General features: G+C 51.5%; 1 protein-coding gene across 11 annotated transcripts in view; it reads right to left on the bottom strand.

Annotated features, from left to right (window-relative positions):
* The window catches only part of AFDN (afadin, adherens junction formation factor), a 126,578-nt gene that overhangs the window by 15,305 nt on the left and 93,637 nt on the right, over positions 1-17,636 (bottom strand). For all 11 annotated transcript variants that reach the window (XM_072966220.1, XM_072966221.1, XM_072966223.1 and 8 more), the window contains 7 exons: positions 7,925-7,990; positions 7,685-7,758; positions 7,154-7,272; positions 5,519-5,713; positions 5,296-5,387; positions 4,782-4,967; positions 1,398-2,375 (listed from right to left, as the gene is read on the bottom strand). In XM_072966220.1, coding sequence (XP_072822321.1) covers positions 1,398-2,375; positions 4,782-4,967; positions 5,296-5,387; positions 5,519-5,713; positions 7,154-7,272; positions 7,685-7,758; positions 7,925-7,990 — 1,710 coding nt within the window. The remainder of the gene's footprint in view (positions 1-1,397; positions 2,376-4,781; positions 4,968-5,295; positions 5,388-5,518; positions 5,714-7,153; positions 7,273-7,684; positions 7,759-7,924; positions 7,991-17,636) is intronic.

The raw sequence follows: 17,636 nt of genomic DNA, 5'->3' as shown, positions 1-17,636 counted from the left end.
TACCACGAATGTCGGCTTCAGACTCAGAGCTAAGACTGCGGGAGGGCAGCTGTGGGCGAGACACGGCCACGGCCACGGCCTGGGGCCACCTGCGACGCGCCTGCTGGGATACTAGCAGAGTGGCGGGTCACTGCGCTCACCACGAGCGCACGGCAGCCACGTACAGCGCCGGACAGTGTGCTGGCCGCAGGGGCACAGCTCTGAGAGCTCTTACGCTGAAAGCAGTTATCTATCAAACAGCTGCTCCTTCCAACACAACAGTGCTGGTGGGAAGTGGTCGTTCTTGAGGAAGTGTGCAGCTGATGCCTTGGGCAATACTAACAAAACAATGTGACAGTGAACATTTAGCCCTTTAAGAAACTTGTGTGTGGTGACACTTCAGGAAAACAGTCACAAAGCAAAGTGAAAGGGGGTCACTGCTGGTTCTAGGCCTCACTGATAATGACCTAAGACTGAATTTCACCATGAGGTAGAAAGACTGAAGTGTCTGACGTGGCAGCTGCTGGTTTAGGTCTCTAGCACAGACCGCATCAAAGGTGGCGTCAGAAACAAACTCCAAGACAAAGAGGACATGCTCTCTGCTGTCTCTTCTCAGAATATTGTATTGTATTAAAAAAGAAAACCCACTAAATGGCCAGTAGCTCTTGCAAATTATTACTGATAAATGCTTCTCTGTCAACAGTTCTCTTGATAGGGTAACAAAAAATCTTAAATTTGGCATTTTAACAATCTACTGCATTCAACTAATATAAATTTTACTTTTCTTCTTGCATTTGAGACAAAAAGAAACTATTTTTGTAGTACGAAGAAATATGAATAAAATCCTGAGTTTTCAGTATGTCTGTACTATTGCTGTAACTAGTAATTTATAAATACTTGCTTCATCAACTGACCAACTCCTGCGGAGGCTCGATTTCCGGGAACGACAGCAGACCTTGCCCTGCCGGCCTGGACGGCCTCCTGCCCTACCACGGGCGCCGATAATCAAGACCAGGGGCCGCCCGCTGGCCGAGTGCAGCCGCCGGCCAGTCCGGGGTGGGGGGGGGTGGCGGCCGGCCCGTGTCAGCAGCAGAGCTGGGCAGCTGAGGGCCTGTACGTACGGCCCCAAGCGGGAGACAGTTACCATCTGGCCCTTTAAGGAAAGACTGCCAACCCCTGATCAGATTATGACCGGCCACGAGCTTGTTTCTCAAGTGCCAGTGAGGACAGAGACGGGTGTGAGCGGAACCACCTGAGCTGTGCGTGTGTCTCAGGAGCACCAGCCTCCCAGCTGCTTCCTCTAGAGGACGCGGCACGGGGACACGGGATGCCCCGCGCTGGGCCCGCCCCCCCGCACGCCCCCCACCCCCCGCCCCGCAGGGCGGCTGGGGCCCAGGCCGCGCCGGCTCCCCCTTTACCCTGGCTCTCCGCTCGGCCTCCAGGCGCTGCATGAGCAGCAGCGTGTCCACGTCGTCGTCCTCCTCCTCCTCGTCGTCCTCGTCCTTCTGCTTGGACTCCTGCAGCCGCTTCTGAAACTGCCACTCCAGCATGAGCTTGCGCAGCCGGTCGCTCTCCTCGGCCGAGCGCTCAGGCTTGGCCTGCAGCTCCCGGATCTCCTGGCTCAGCATGTCGACGATGTGCATCTGCTGCTGCTTCTCCAGCTTCTCCCGGGCGTCCCGCTTCCAGGGGTCAGGGGACAGGCTGTCCCCCGCCGACAGCTCCTCCTTGCTGATGGTGATGTACTGCAGGTCCCTGCGCTCGATGGTGCGCGGCTGCTGCTGCGGCTGCAGCTCGCGGATGACCGTCTCCGGGGGCCGCGGGAGGGCGGCGGGCCTCTCGGGCCGGGCGGGCGGCGCCGCCGTGGGGGACAGCGGCGCGGGGTTCAGCGCCTGGGCGCGCATCTGGCCCAGCCTCCGCTCCTGCTCGCGCCGCTTGCGCTCCCGCTCCTCCTCCAGGCGCGCCTTCTCCTTCTCGTACCAGCGCTGGTGCTCCTCCCGCTTCTTGCGCTCCGCGGCCGCCTGGACGGAAGGCGGTGCGACCTGGCCGGCAGGCGGGGGCGGCAGTGGCAGGTCCAGGGGGACCCCGTCCAACTCGGCGGGGAAGTGCGCGGGGGGCGGCGGGGGCGGCGGGGGCAGGTCTGTCCGCATGGGCGGGGGCTGCGCGGCCGCCGGGGTCTTCCAGCGCCCGGGACCACTCTTTGTGAGGGTGGAGGCGGGCGTGCCTGACTTGGAGGAGGGGTCCAGGTGCTCCTGGCTGGATGCACTGGAGCCCAGCGAGGAGCTGGGGTTCACCCACAGGTCGCTGTCGGACTTGCGGTCTGCGAGGGCCTCCATCCTGTGCGGCTCCAGGTGGTAAGTTGAGTCCTCCCGAAGCTCTTCCTGGGAGCGGGCCACACGCTGGAAGAGAACGGACAACGCTTACATGCCGCACGCAGCACAGGCACTAGCCCATAAACACTGCATCTCAGGAGAAGAACGACTCGGAAAACGGGGAAGCGAGCGTGCAGAACAGGCTGAGGCTGCCCATGCACGACGGCATGGGACGCCACCTTCCCAGAGGACGTCTCCATCTGTCAAGGGAAAGCCGAACTCTCCGCGTCACTGCAGAGACAGGCGCACAAGAACTCACGCACCCCATCTGCACTCAGCCCTGCACCAGACACGGGCCTGCCGTCCAAAGAGGACACATTTAGTCAAGGACGTGAACAGCGACAAGGATGACGTGTCTGCCGTGAAGTTCTAACCATTACTGAGGATGACTGTCGAATCCTAACCACGCGGCCCTCCCGCAACTCTGAGCTCCTCCAGTGACGACCGGTTCCTGGGGCCCTGAGACAGGACCGGCACCACGGTCTCCGCCAGGCTGAGAAAGGTAGGAACACCGGGTGTAAACCCGCTGGACATCGTCTTCTGTGTGTGACACAGGAACGAACACACGTTCCTCAAAGGGCTAGTCTGAAGTCTGAAAAACGGCACGTCTGAAAGTAGTTTAATATAATAGAAAATCACCAACTTTGGAGTCTCTGCCATTTTCCCTGCCTGGCTAATGAAGAGAAATTGACACCGCACACCTGAAAAATAATTTCCTTTTCCTTAAAATACAAACTGAGAACAAAAAAATGAAGAATCACTTGAAAAAACAGTAGCCTAACAGAAAAATGAAACATGTACTTCTAGCATTCCCTTACGGCTTTACTACGTGCACAGAAACATAGTTTTTCAACTGCTGGGCATTCAAGCTACAGCCCAAATAAAAGCATTACACATTTCCTGCTATCTGTAGAGCAGATACTTCTATAGTACAAACTTTGGAGACTCATGCCTTCAGATACACACCTGCTTACCTTCTCAGTCCAGTGACTCCTGAACCACCCCTCCGCCTTCCTTGAAGGCCTCATCTCACTGCTGGTGCCCACTCACTCCACCCCACCCTCCGTGAGCCCCGTCAAGTTCATGGTCGGTTTCACATCCACCTAAGTGACCCTTCAACATGCTGGCCCCGAGTCTCCCTGCCCCCTCTCCCAGTGACTATCCATGTGGTGAGGCAGAAGCAAACTGCACTTAGCACATCTGCGCTGCGTAACAACATCACTCCCATAAAAGAGAAACGGCGTGGGCGTCCGTGGCACGTGGGGACAGATCATCCTAAGGGCTAACAGTGCACCCGACGCCTGGACTTCCCGCAGGTCCCCCTTGCTGCCACTCACACCGTCTCCCAGGAAGGAGTCCCTTCTCCGCCTCCCACCCTCCCAGGCTCAGTCAGAACCATCTCCAGTCTAAGGTCTCTTCCCACCACTCTAATCCAAGGCGGGTTTTCTCCCAGAATTTGCTGTCTGGGACATGTACTTGTTACATACTCTAGACAGTACCCACTTGAAGCAAACATTTAATTTCTTTCCCTGATCTTCCAGTGTTAACTTTCCAAAAAGGGAACTGCATCTGATAATGTTCCCAGGTCAACTAGCCATGCTGACATTCCTTCTCTACCAACTTGGACAAAACCCTGGTTCCTTAGCTTCTCCCAGAAAGCCCTTCCACGTTGTCACCCTGCCTTTCCAGCCTGGAATCCTGCCACTTCCTCCCCCACCCAGTTCCTCCCCTAGAGCACAGGAGCCTCTGGCCCAAACATCCCTCTGCAAGCCTCACCCCAGGGTCAGAGAGCTGTTTTGTTTGGGCAGTTGCAGTGTACGTGGGAGCCCAGGCTGCACTAGCACTCGCACTGGGACTGAGAATGGGCTCCATTACCCTCCCCCAGCGAGGACACCGAGGGAGGGCTCCGCCACCCTCCCCTGGCGGGGACACCGAGGGCGGGCTCCGTTACCCTCCCCCGGCGGGGACACTGAGAGCTGGCTCTGCCACTGCCACCGATGGGGACCAGCACATCCTATGCTGTCCTTCAGTCTCGGCTCCTTTCCCACCCACACCTTCAGCTTCACATGCGGGGCCGCAGTCACCTCTGCGTCCCCAGGGCTCAGAACAGCTCCTGATAGGAACAAAGTGCAGCAGATGTGGTCCTGGTCCTCACGTCTCACTTCCGGAATCAGTGAACCCTGCCTTACTGACCATAATTGCACCTTAATGTGACCGACATCTCACTATCCAACACAAAGAGGACAAAGAACCCCTTTACACAGTATGCGTTCTGCCCCATCCCTTCTTTTCCTCAGGGAACCAGGAAAACCATGAAGGAAAGGAGGAGCTCTGTCTGTAGCGGCGCTGCTCTACAGGAAACACCAGAGTGTCTCAGAAGCCACTCAGCTCCTCCCCGCCCGTCGGGTCCCAGGGACGGCAGGGGACGCTCACCTGGATGGCGAGGCTGGAGTGATCACTGTCTGTGCGCACGTGCGGCTTCTCCTCGTAACTTGGCCACTGGTTCTGAGGAGGAGCCGCGCGGTCCTGGGACCTGGAGGCGGGGAAGGTGAAGTACTCCCTGGTGGACGTCTGCGTGGGGACGGGGTAGGCCTCCGGCCGGGGTGCAGGGGGCTCCTCCTGCAAGACGGGAAGGAGAAGCGAGCTTTCTGCAGTCTGTACAGTAGATTCACTTACTTTCCAATGATCTGTTTTAAAATATGTACGTTTAAAAACCATGTTCAAAATTAAAAGTGTGATCCTACACTGAGAATAATAAAAAACATTTTGTTTTGCCCAGTCTTACTAATTTAAAGCTAATTTACCTATTATATTAAAAAGAAAAAAACCCAAACACTCAGGAATCATAAACAATGCTAGCCACGAGAGGACATTTCACTAGACGACGTGGGCCTGACTCTGGGGGACCTGGGGGCTTGGGGCCGTGACACCCGCACTCATCTCGGACCTCAGCACAGAGGTTCCCAGTGGAGACGGATGTTATTTTGGCTGCTGTTCCAGGCGCATATGCACTTTTCCCGCCAGGACTGGGAGGCTGATCTGTTGGTAGGAGGCAGAAAAGAAAGTTTAATATTAAACACACCAACCCTAGAGTGCCTCCTCTCTCCAGCTGTGACCACGCCCGTCCCCAGGGAGCTCAAGGCGGGAGGGGAGGCCCAGACCCCTCTCACTTGCGACGTTGGGGCTGGAGCGGTGGTCAGCTCTGTTCTTCATCAGCCTGTCATCGCCAGGCAGCTTCTTTGGTTCGCTGTATTCCGCCCAAGGCAGCTGAGGGCTCTCAGGTGACCCGTTTTGAGCTGAATTATTATAGAGCTCAAAGCCTTCACTCTTTGGTCGGGGTTTACCTGATCCACGCCGATCTGAAACTGAAATCAAAATACATTCGAGATCTGTTCATTCGGTCAAGATTTCATCTTAAACACCCCGTTCAGTTTTGAAAGAAAGATGACTCTATAAACATTCAAAATTCCATAAGCAAGAATTTGTTTTTACCAGGAGAAATGAGGTGATTTCTACGTAAGAGTAAAGCCTTCCAAAAAATTTCGAAGTTTTCAAATAAAGCAACATTTAAGCGGCACCGATGAGAAAAGTCTCCTTCAGAGCTGATTTTCTCATAAGCTTACCTGTTCTAAGTAACAAGACTACTTTTGAAGTAGGATTTTTAACTGGAACATAAACACACTTCCTTCCCTTTGTAAAACGTGCATGGATTCTTTTACTCAGGGCTGTCGCCCTGCATGGCCATCATCCGATGTGACTACTCCTTTACTGTTTGGGTTTCCTTATCTTCTTCCTCGATGACCCTGATGTACCTAACAGTTTCCCTCACTGATTCCTAACTCATCATCCAGTCTGCTTCCTTTAAATGACTATAACCTGAGAAATCAGACAACCCATGTGTTAAGCACGATGTCATGAAAAAAGCACAGGAAGTGCCAGGCCAAGACCTGTCACACAGGGCCCGCTCTGCTGAGGCGCCCTTCTGCAGGTCTGCTTCCATGGGCAGCGGCCTGGCTCCCCGAGGCTTCTGCTGCCACTGCCAGCTGTGGCCTCCGGGTCCTCCCCACGCACGGGCCCACAGAGGAGAGCTGCCAGGCCGGACGCAGAGGTCACGCACACGGCCAGCTGAGTGAACACGAAGTGTGTAATGATCTAGAAGACACCTAAGTCATAACAGGTTTCCCCTGGTTTCTGAACTAATTCTTTGAAAAGCCCTACATGTGTATTGATCTTATCCTGAGATTTCTGATGTAGCTACAAAACCATAATTCCCACCAACAAACTATTCAAACAACTGAGCTTTTTACTTAAACTGTATGTAACAAGATGACCCCGTCCTAACTCTGCACATGCGAGACTGGCCCCTGCTCACACCCACATGCGAGAACAGTCCTTCAGGAGAGCGCTCTACCCGCCCTCTGAAGACCACACACCCCGTGTCTGCCTGTCGAAACTGAAACATCGCTCCTCGCCTTACTACTGACCGTGTGCAGACCGTCTGCGTTTCCCCGGGGTCTGTGCAGGTGAAGTCAGCGGCTCCTGGGGGAGCTGGCGAACCACCACACCTGGTTGTGGCTACAGCAGAGCGCGAGCTCGCTGTCCTGGGCATGCGCTCAGGTGTGCTCGCCCTCCTGCCCTTACCTGTACCACTGGGACAATGAAAACCACAGTGCCCGCTGCCCAGGATTTGTGGCACTAGAAGGGTCACGACGGGAAAGCTGCGCATATACGTGGTCAATATGTGTCTGCGCCCACGGGCAGCAGCCAACGGGGGACAGCGACCAGCTCCCCAGCCCGGCCCTTACTTCTCTGCATCATGGGCGACGGCTGGTTCAGCAGGGTGGCCAGGCCGTGATAAATGGCTCCTTGCTTTGCCACTTCCAGCGTCACCACGGAACTTGTCCTTGTCATCAGTTCTGCTGCCCTAGGAAGACAGTGTCACAACTGTAAGAGCAATGAGACGCTGGTGCCTCTCTGGGGGTACCTGGCCCAGGCCAGCGCTGCAGCCCGTGCTCAGGGCAGCAGCCGAGCACCCATGGCGGCCTCACCGCTAGTCTGGGTAAATCTCCGACCGCCAGCCAGAGTCCCTCCCTCTGAAAGTCAACTGCACACACACCTCCTTTCATCATATTGAGAACAGTAAGACTGTCCTCAGAAATTTCAGGAAGCACTAAGAGTCAAAGAAACACATTCAGACTAAAATATGTAATTTGCTAATAAATGAAATGCCATGTACAGCTTTTTAGTGTTGTTTGTAATCTTCTAATTCCAAAACTTAATGACAAATAGCCCTAAAAGTGCTAATATTAAGCTTTAAACAAACAAACAAATGATACCTTTCTTGAGAGAGTCCTACCAGACTCCGTCCATCCACACTGAGGAGCTGGTCGCCGGCAGCCAGCCGCCCGTCCTGGGCACCGCGGGGCAGGCGGGGCAGGCGGGGGAGGGGGGCGAGGGGGAGAGAAGCCAGTGAGAAAGATGCTCAGACTCGCTTTCACAACAAACTGAAAGCACCGTTCACGTCACTTGTCACATACATGACGCATTGAGTCTACGTCTTTAAAACGTATACCAACCACATCTGCAGCGCCTCCTTTCACAACGGACTTGACGTAGATCCCAAGCTTGTCTTGCCCAGCTCCCTAGACAAAAACAGGGGAGAAAAACTACACTGAAAAGAACAGTAAGAAATACAATACTCTGCAAAGTAAAACAAAAACAGAAACACAGAGGTCACTGTACTGAGTCCTCAGCCACAAGCACGAGCGAACAGGCCCACGGCAGGCACCGTCGGCCCCTCGGGGCCCAGCAGCCATCACGGCGCTCCTGCATCCCGGCCCTCGACGCCGCCCCGCACCTCTCCCTCTCCACGCGCAGAGCCCAAACTTCAAACAAGGAAAGGCTTCTTGTGGCCAACAAGAAGAGAGACTTAGCTACAGCCTATGCAGAAAATACTGCACCGAAGCAATTCAGGGATCGTGCTGTAGGCCTAAATAAACGCCGCAGCCACAGGCCCCAGCCCACACGGGTGCGCTGCGGCTTCACCGCACGCTGGCTCACGGAAGGGCGAGGGCTTCCGGGACAACCCAGGCGACACGTGCAGCTGCCTCACAGAGCCACCGGTTTCTATGAGGGCGTTACAACTCCACTATAAAAATCAAAATTTGCAGCTGTTGATAAAAACCACCAAAGGAAGCCTTCACATGTATGAAATCTCACTTGAACATTACTGCCAGTATTCTACAGCGGAGAACATATTTCTCAGCTCAGAACTTTAATACCTATGAAACTGTGTCACAAAAGCAAAAATGCAAGATGGTACTACAAAAAGTTACACAGATACAGTTCAACCAGTGACTGAACTGAAACACCTTTTCTGCAACACTCTGGGACTGCTAACCCTCCCCCAGAGACCCCTTCATCTCCCCCTGCAGTTAACAGTGCAGGTTCAAAGAGCACCGGCCGACCGCTGGCACACCGAGTCCCACCCTCTGATAGCCGCGGGAAAACCCAGCAGACGGCACGATTCCCCGAGGCTGACCCCATCTGTCACGTAGTCCCTCTGAGAACCATATACAGTGTCTCAATTCAACAAAACAAGTCCATTTCAAATTCCTGTGGTCACATTATCTGGGAGCTGATTTTATAAACGTTCTACACATGGTAAGTAAAATCAGTGTTCTTCTCTGCAGCTCCTGAGCCTCTGGCCTAGGTTTTCCGACTGTTCCCCTCAGCCCCCCTGTCTGTCTGTCTGTCTGTCCACCTGCATGTCCACAACCACCTCACCACCTCCCTGCAGCTCTGCTGCCCAGTCCCGGACCCCTGGCCAGACGCCCTCGTGACTCGCTCGGCACTTAAACACGACACAGCAGCCCAGGGCCCCACTCCCTGCCGGGGTCCCTCCACCACGTGCTGGCACAGCTGGTAAAGCTGGTACTTTTCTGTAAACTTGAAATTTCACACACACACACATACACAAAATATATATACACACACGTGTATAGACATATACACATATATACATAAAATCACTCAATAAATGGCATTTTATGTATCATTACATTTTACATAAATGAATTTTATGTATCATGTGGCAAAAAAAACAGTCAGTATACCTTCCACTTGACCTCATTTATACCAATACCAGGTTTCTTGAGCCTGGGGACCTGAGCTGCAACGCGGGAAATGATTCCCAGGACAGTCCCTACGGGCCCGTTTGTTAAATGGGGCGTTCCCTCCTACAGAACCTTTTACATGATTTCTTTGAATGATATTCCATATTTTCATGTAATCTGTGATGACCTGTTGAGTTCAGCTGTCTGAAAGACAGTTTCACTCAGCAGACAGTCACTGAATGCTCACATGCCCTAAGCCCTTTGGACCAGTGAGTGAGCAAAACAGACACCCCTTCCCCTCCACGGGGCTCATATTCTAGAGTAGTTTCCTTTTGGTCGCCCAATAATACTTCTGATCAAGGCATTGAAAATCCCTCTTTTTCTTTTTCTGCAATGCTAAACAATTATTTTGTTGTAGCTAGGCCAATTTTTTTTTTCAAAAGGGTCCTAAAAGTATCGTTACCTTTTCTTCTGTTTTCCATTTGACTGATATAAAAAGCAATGTTCACTAAACTTGGAATGCCAGTTGGTAGTGCATTACTTACTACATTTTCACAAGCATCATTTGTTGGTAATGCAATACTGTCCTTACAATTTAGATACTTTTAATAAGATAATCAATTACTACCATCTTTGACAAGAAAAATCTCTAGCAGTAATACTAATAATACAGCATTTTTTAGTAACACGGATGTAAATAAAACACCAAATACGTATTTGGATACTTTAAAACAATAAATCAAGCCCTCCTCCCCCAATTCTGGGATGCTTCATAAACTTACTAGTAATAAAGAAAAAAACCTCATTTACTTTTAAAAAATCTATTTATATAAACTGCAATAAGAAAACTTTAACCTTTTTAAAGTCACAAAACAGAGTAAGAATGAGAAAAATACTGTTTTGCTCCCAACTAATGAACCAAGAACCTACATGTGTGCACTTTGCTACGTGGCAGTCAGCTCCTGTTAGCGACAGTCTTCATTCCAGGACGCTGTCTGTGTTTCACGTTCACAATAAACTGCAGTTTCACTGCAGTATCACTTCCTGTTTTCAACCTCTTCATTTAGACCAGAAATTACACACTTGAGGGTAACCACTAGGCTCTCTTATTTCAGAACTGCTCTGAATTTTGGAAAACCAATACACAAGCTTAAATTCAGTAGATTCCATGTGAACTGCAAACAGTATTTAAATAAAACCTCAAATCCTGTAATATTTTTCAATAATTTATTATACATAACATGCAATGCAGAATTTTAAAAAATCTAGTTTAAACAGTCAAGAAACTCATCCTGAAATATAGATATTTGACAGCACCGTCACAATCACATCCTCAAACAGGCATTCGTTCACATTACACATTTCAGAAAGACTCTGGCACAATGAGGAATGTCTCTTCGTGACGGACCCGCTGGGCCCTCCCCGGCCGCTCAGACACCGCCCTTCCTGAAGCAGGCCTCCGGCAAAGCCCTCCTGACCCGCGCCCCGGCCGCCCGCCGCCTGCCTCCCGCTCGGGGTGCCCACCTCGACCCCTGCTGTGGTCCTGCCCTGTTTATGCTGCTCTCCACACAAAGCAAATTTGAGATGCAATGGGTCTGCCAAAACCCTGTTCTCACTTGACTCCGAGGCTCACCTGCCACCACCTGCCAGCCCACTCGCCTTCCCACGTCAGGCAGGGTGTAATCTCTGGCTCACTGAGGTTCCCATGGGATCCTCTTTGTTCCCTCAGGACTGGTGCAGACGGCTCCTCCCCACAACTCCCTCCCGGGGAGCATCCCCGAGTCCCTGCAGCTGGCCTCTACACCATGGTCACTCCTTTATTTATAACCTGCTGTGAGGAAATCCAGAATCTTCTGGAACCAGTACATTAGCAGGTTAGCTGCTGCCACATCCATTAAATGTAAGTTGGCAACACAGCACCGATAACATGGCAAAACCGGTGGTTTAGAAAGTTAGAAACCTCAGCATTCCTGAGTGTGACACCGAACGCACTGCTTCAGGCAGGGACACCAGCCCCCCGCTGTCGGGTCGTGGCAGAGAAAGCACAGCCATTCGGAAACCACAGATAATGTATCTCCATTTTCTCACAGGATGGGAGTCACGAAGTTACCATCACTTCTTTTCATTCTAAATAAGCTCAATTCGTAAGTACACCTCCTATCACAGCAGGCCTTCAGCCGAGAAGATGACTCAGAAGGACCACCGGCACCTACGCGGTCTACTTAAGGCTGGCCACAGACACCGACTTTAATGAAAAGTCATCGACAACGTGTCCTGAAATACGACTACTTTTAAAAAGACCCTTGGGGGTAAGGGGACACATCAGTAACCCGCCAAGAAGCAGGCGAACTCTGGCTGGCGTCTGAATCTTCCAAAAGGGGTCTAACCCTGCACTGACACTGACCTGGTGAGTATTCCCTGTTTCACAGATGGCTCTGCGTGCACGCCTGTCCCCATGTCCCCGTTCCCAGTCGCGCTCCCTTCCTGCAGACTGGCCGTCTCCGGGGAGACTCCCCTCCCTCTTTCCATGCCAGCTCCCTCCCACTTCTGCTATTTGAAATAAATCTCACCTAGACTTCACGTGTAGCTCGGGGCTGTAAACTGGCCATAAGAATTGTAAATGAAACTGCTGTACAGATCGACGACAGTTGCACCGGTAATTATTTCAGAAAAACAAAGTCACAGATGAGTGCACCTGGAGGTGAATGAGCTCTAAGGAGTTCTAACTATACACGTGTCAGATCAACACGGGTAGTTACTTTCAACCCCAAAGACCACAATCTTGGAGCGACTCTAGGGTGACCCAGTGCCTCAATCCCGCGGGGGCGGCGTGGCTGCAGCAGGTGCACAGAAGAGCCAGGACGCTCTGCTCCATCCCTGCCAAATGCCATCTGCACTGGGGACAGGCCAGCCATGTAAGGCACCAAGTCACAATCACTCCTTAACACTACGGGGCTCTCCTGCCACTGGCCCCGTTTCATTCAAATAAAAATAAGACTGTGATAGACTATGATAAAAAATGAGTGAAACAAAATTTATTCATTTCAGAAATATGAAACCACTTAACTTAAGCCTTATTTCTACACAACAATGCACAAACTAGCCTAGTAAGACTGAACTTAAAAAAACTTATTAAACGAATTCTTCTACGTTAAAAAATAAAAATGGGGTCTGGAAGTTAAAGCTTTTTGCTGCTCTGCATCAATGGGTCACATGTATCATTAAAAGAATGCAGAGATCAACTACACAGCACTGACCAATGCCAACTAGAGGGGCAGGGACAAAGTGCTCTTTGGACGCTGGTGCACTGACATGGGACACTCTAGCAGCACGCCGTGGCCCCAGAGCACTGGAGTGTGGGAGCCCGAACTGAAATGTGCAGTAAGCACGAAACATCCCTGACCTCAGAGACTCATATGGAAAAGAGAACCTAGAACATCTCATTCATGACTTGTGCTGCGACATGTTGAAATCACAACTTGGATATATTGCACACTATTAAAGTTAACTTGTTTCTTTTCGCCTTTTTAATGTAGTTAACAGAAAATTTAAAATTACCTATGTGGCCCATACATTCTATTTTCTACTGGACAGCACTGCTTTAAAACTGTAAGCTTTTCACAGTGTATCTGTTACTAGTAACCACAGAAACTAGCAATAAATCTAATTATGCAGATAACTGGGTAAAAGCAAGATCACACCATAATGTGTGTGCTAACAGCACATCCTGATTTCCAACCGTGAGAAGAGCAACCACAGTATAATAAATGAACATGTAAAGAATAAATAATTTTGAGAATTAATTGCCTAAAGGTACCTAAACTGGTATTTGAAAAGACATTATTGCATTTTTGGTCTGTTATTTATAAACATTAAAATTAAAAGAATAAGTATAAGCATTTGGAATTCATTTAACAAATCAAATTCCTTTTTAAAAACTGTCTTCTGGACAGCAGTTATATATTCCAACGGCATCAGGAACTATGAATTTCACAAGATACAATTCTGGAATTTAATTAAGTACTAGAAGTAAATGTTTCAATATCAAAGCCACATTTTCCCTCCAGGAGGCACTGAAGAGGGCAGTGCTGCTGTCTGGCACCTGTGCCCTTCAGCACGGTTTCCGAGGATGAGACAACAACAACTAGACACACGTTAGCCAGGCGGTGGGAGACACAGCAAGGAGCTCGGTGCTCAGTCCTTAAAAAAGCAACGAGAACGAAACAACAAAGGTCACTCCTGCGCTGTTAGCATTTCTTTACACACATCTTGAAGCTGCTTTCCTTTCCCTTAAAAGGCAGAGAAGAGGAGGGAAGGAGAAGGCAGAGGGAGAAGGGGGTGAAGACAAACTACGTCTGGAATTTACCTGCAGGACAGGTAGGAACAGAGGGAGTGGCGGAGCCGTCACAGAAAAGGTTCTCCTGACGAATGGCAGGCGGCAGAAACCACGCTGCAATCTCCCCAGAATTCAAAGAACACGCACTGATCAGGCAGTTGCTTTCTGTATCCGATGAGAAACGGCTACAAGTTCGGAAAGGCTGCTCCCAAGTGCCCCGTTTTCTCCGAATCTTCCAGGCACTTGGGAAAGACTGAAGTGCAGGTCTGTCACCTCTCGCTCAGAGACTCAATCAGAAGGAGCCCACACTCAAATTCCAGCAGCAAATTCTGAGTGCGTGTGGGTGTATGACATGATTAATGGCCTAAAAACATCATTAAAACACAATCCAAAAATAAAAAAAAAAACCTGGCAGCAGCCAGAGGCAGACACGCCAGCCGGAGCAGCATGAATCCGGCCATTGTCTGCTGCCGAGCTGCTCCGCCCTCCACCCCCTGCCCTGAGCTGCTTGACTGCTAGTCAGACAACTAGTTCTGATTCATTAACTACTGAAACTCAGACCAGTTTTAAAAACATAGTATGGCTCAGCTCTCAGCTCTCTCTTTTTGGTCAGAATTACCTTCACGCCGAAAGCGTCCGTTTTAAAACTGGTTCCTGATACCCTCTCCACCCCAGGCCCCGCTAGCGGGTGCCTGAGCTCAGCGCCCCCAGGCCCGGTGCTCCTACCAGCGCCCCCAGGGCCAGGGCCAGGGCCACCCCTCCGGTGCCGCAAGCCCAAGTACGGAACAAGGACACAAGCCACCTGTCCTCTCTCCATGGGGCCAACGAAGGAAACCAGACAGCTTCTTCACCGGGCCCTGCGGACGGCCGCCCTGAGACAGGTGTGCAAGGCGTGGCGTGTGGAGCGCGCTCCCCCAGCGAGGGCACCGCTCCGCGAGTCTCAGGGTGTCTGTGGCTCAAACGAGTGGGGGCAGGAAGGTGACCTCGGGGCGCCCACGCAGGGGTGCCGGGCGAGGCCGGGGTCTGGACCTCGGTGACGCCAGCCCCCTTCACTCAGGTGACTCTACAAACACCTTCGTTCCCCACACACACTACCACGTGGAAGGAGGGCCCGGCTTTAGCGCATTAACATTTACTGCTCCTGTTATTTTAATACCGTGGCTGAATTCACTCTTTCAGGCAGCCCAGGAAACCTGATTTAGGCCATTGTTATAAAATAGGTGAAACACTGTTCTTTCATGCAATTCACTATTAGAACAAAAATACAAAATACTGTTTGATGAGCACTGGCTACAGGGTACTCGGTCATTTCACACAACTTAAGGGAGAGTTATTTCTGGCATTTCCACAGGGGAAGCTCTGCAGTCACTCTGGGTACCTCGGAATTGATTTAAAAAGGAACTGAGAACTTCCTGACTTCATTCCTTTGACCAGGTCTTTCCCACGTGGCCCGTAAGGACAGTAAAGAGCACGAGAGGGGAGGTCTCAGATCTCCCAAAGGACTAAATTATACTTCATGTAAGGAACCTACTTTTCAAACAGTGAGAAGGTGGTTTATTAATAAACACTGTTTCACCCTCTCCTTTTTTAAGGCATGAGAATTTTATTTTAAGTTAACTAAATAAGATTTCAAAACAAACTCAGTATTCAATCAAAACACAAACTAAGGTTCAATTAACCAGTCACTTTAAAATAATGCAGTAAAAATCCTAAATTTTTTCAAATTGTCATTTTTATGTTCACTTTTAGAAAAAAACAGGTTTTGGAGAAAGCCTATGGTAAAAACCACGCCATGCGGCCAAAAGACAGCTGCACCGTGGACATGCTTGTATGTGCTCCCGGCAAACTACACAGCCGTGGTTACCACTGTCTCAAGCAATTTTTCACATTATACCCAGCAGGGCTAACTGAACGGGTTTCTTCCTTGTGTAAAAAGCACACAGGAGCCTCCTACTTTTATGAACCTTGAGAACCTGCAGGGCTGAGACAGAGCAGTCGACATAGGGGGAGGTAATTGCAAGCTCCATTAAGTGGTGGCTTCAGGAGCAAGTGAATTACCGGCAGGTCTCAACACGTCACAGCGCAAGAAAAGGCGTCCCTTGGAGCCCACAGCTGGAGTCTGCAGGTCACCCACCTCCACCACAGCACCCCGAGAACTCACCCCGGATCCCGCTCTTCCGACAACAGAGAACCACATTTTGAGCTCTAGGACCACATCAACTGCTCCAGCTGCAAAACGCAATGGTCTACGTCTCTCGGCTACGACAGCAAGGAGCACGGCTGGTCTGTCCAGACTCGGCCACCGCAGTCCCGAGGTGGGTGCTGCCACGCCGCAAGGCATCTGCCGTCGACTGACGGGAACCCAGGCAACATTCGGCTCTTGCGTAACCAGTCAGCTCGGGTTTTCCTCTACTTTGTACTTTATTAAACTTTAAAAAGAGCCAGAAAAATAAAAAGGAGGGAATTGTTTGTATTTTAAAACTCCAAATTAAACAGGAAGCACCGTGTTGTCCACTGGTGAGTAAGAGGCACGCTGAGCCTCCCCAGGAGCAGGGCTTTGCAAAGTGGACTGGACGCGGCTGCTCCAAGCCATCTGGATTTCATCAGACTGCACCGCAGTGTGGAAGGAAGGGGCGCTGGCGAGCTGAGCACCAGAACACTGCCCAGGCTCACAGCGGCGAGGCCACAGGCTAATCAGGAAGAAATGAGAAGGACTGAGCCAGATACAAAGGCCATAGCAGAAAAAGCAAAACCACACAGACACAAGTAAGTGTTTCGGGGGTGAAGCTCAGCCATGGAGGCCTGCGGGCCCCTCTGCAGGAAAACCCGCAGCACAGCGACGGGGAACGAGAGCCAAAGTGACTGGCAATGGGGCCCTGTGGTCACTGCAGTCCTGTGATCACTGGGGCCCGGGCCAAACCCCCCAGGCTCCTCTCCCCGTGGCCGTGTGGAGGGCAAGGAGGGGAAGCAGCCTGCTCCAGGCACCGCCACTAACACGCGGCAGGGCAGGGGTTGCCCGTGCTCAGGCCCTGGAGGACAGAGCAGCGTACGGAAGGGGAGACACCCTCATCCATGTCGGGGCAGACACCCATACACCCAGTTCCTCGAACCTCCAAGGCCAGTCTGTGCTGTCACCATGACTCACGCAGACCCCGGCTGACCTGGCAGTGGGTACAAATCAAACGACTTGTTTTCTGTTGCTGAACATTCTTTCCAAATACCAAAGATACTCCAAATGAACTGGAGAAAAACGGACTCCATCAAGCAATCAAATACACACACGAAGTAACGCTTCCATGTGCCCAGCTGCTGAAGACAGAACCAGGAAGGCACTGTCATATTTCTGCCCCCTACTTCACTGTATCCAACTCAGCAACCAGCCTGAAAGCTGTCATTCAACAGGTATGTCTTAGTACCTGAGATGCCCCAGACAGGCATCCTCAGCAGCAGACAGGATGAGCCAGGCCTGAGAGGGCGTCTGTCCCAAGAGAGTCACATTTGTCTCCATCCCCACCACTCCCTTCTTGGCTGCGCCACGAGGACCGCCCGTCTGGAAAACCGGGAGCAGCTTCCCTACTGGTCCCCCGTGTACTTCGGAGCCCTTCTGGCACCCCTCCACAAAGCAGGAAGAAGAAACTTTCAAGACTGCACTCTGATCACACGATGCCTTTATCTGAACTCCCCGATGGCTACTTGTGAAGCCCACAACTCCAGCAAGCCCTGGAGCTTTCCGTGTGTGTTTACTGGGCCCAGCCACACCCTTTCCCTGCGCACTGCCCTGCCAGCTCTCACGCCTGCGGAGCCACACACCTGCCCGGCAGACGTCTGTGCACCGTC

Source organism: Vicugna pacos, chromosome 8 (genome assembly GCF_048564905.1).
Source record: "Vicugna pacos chromosome 8, VicPac4, whole genome shotgun sequence".
NCBI lineage: Eukaryota > Metazoa > Chordata > Mammalia > Artiodactyla > Camelidae > Vicugna > Vicugna pacos.
This window is presented reverse-complemented; position numbering and strand designations above follow the sequence as displayed.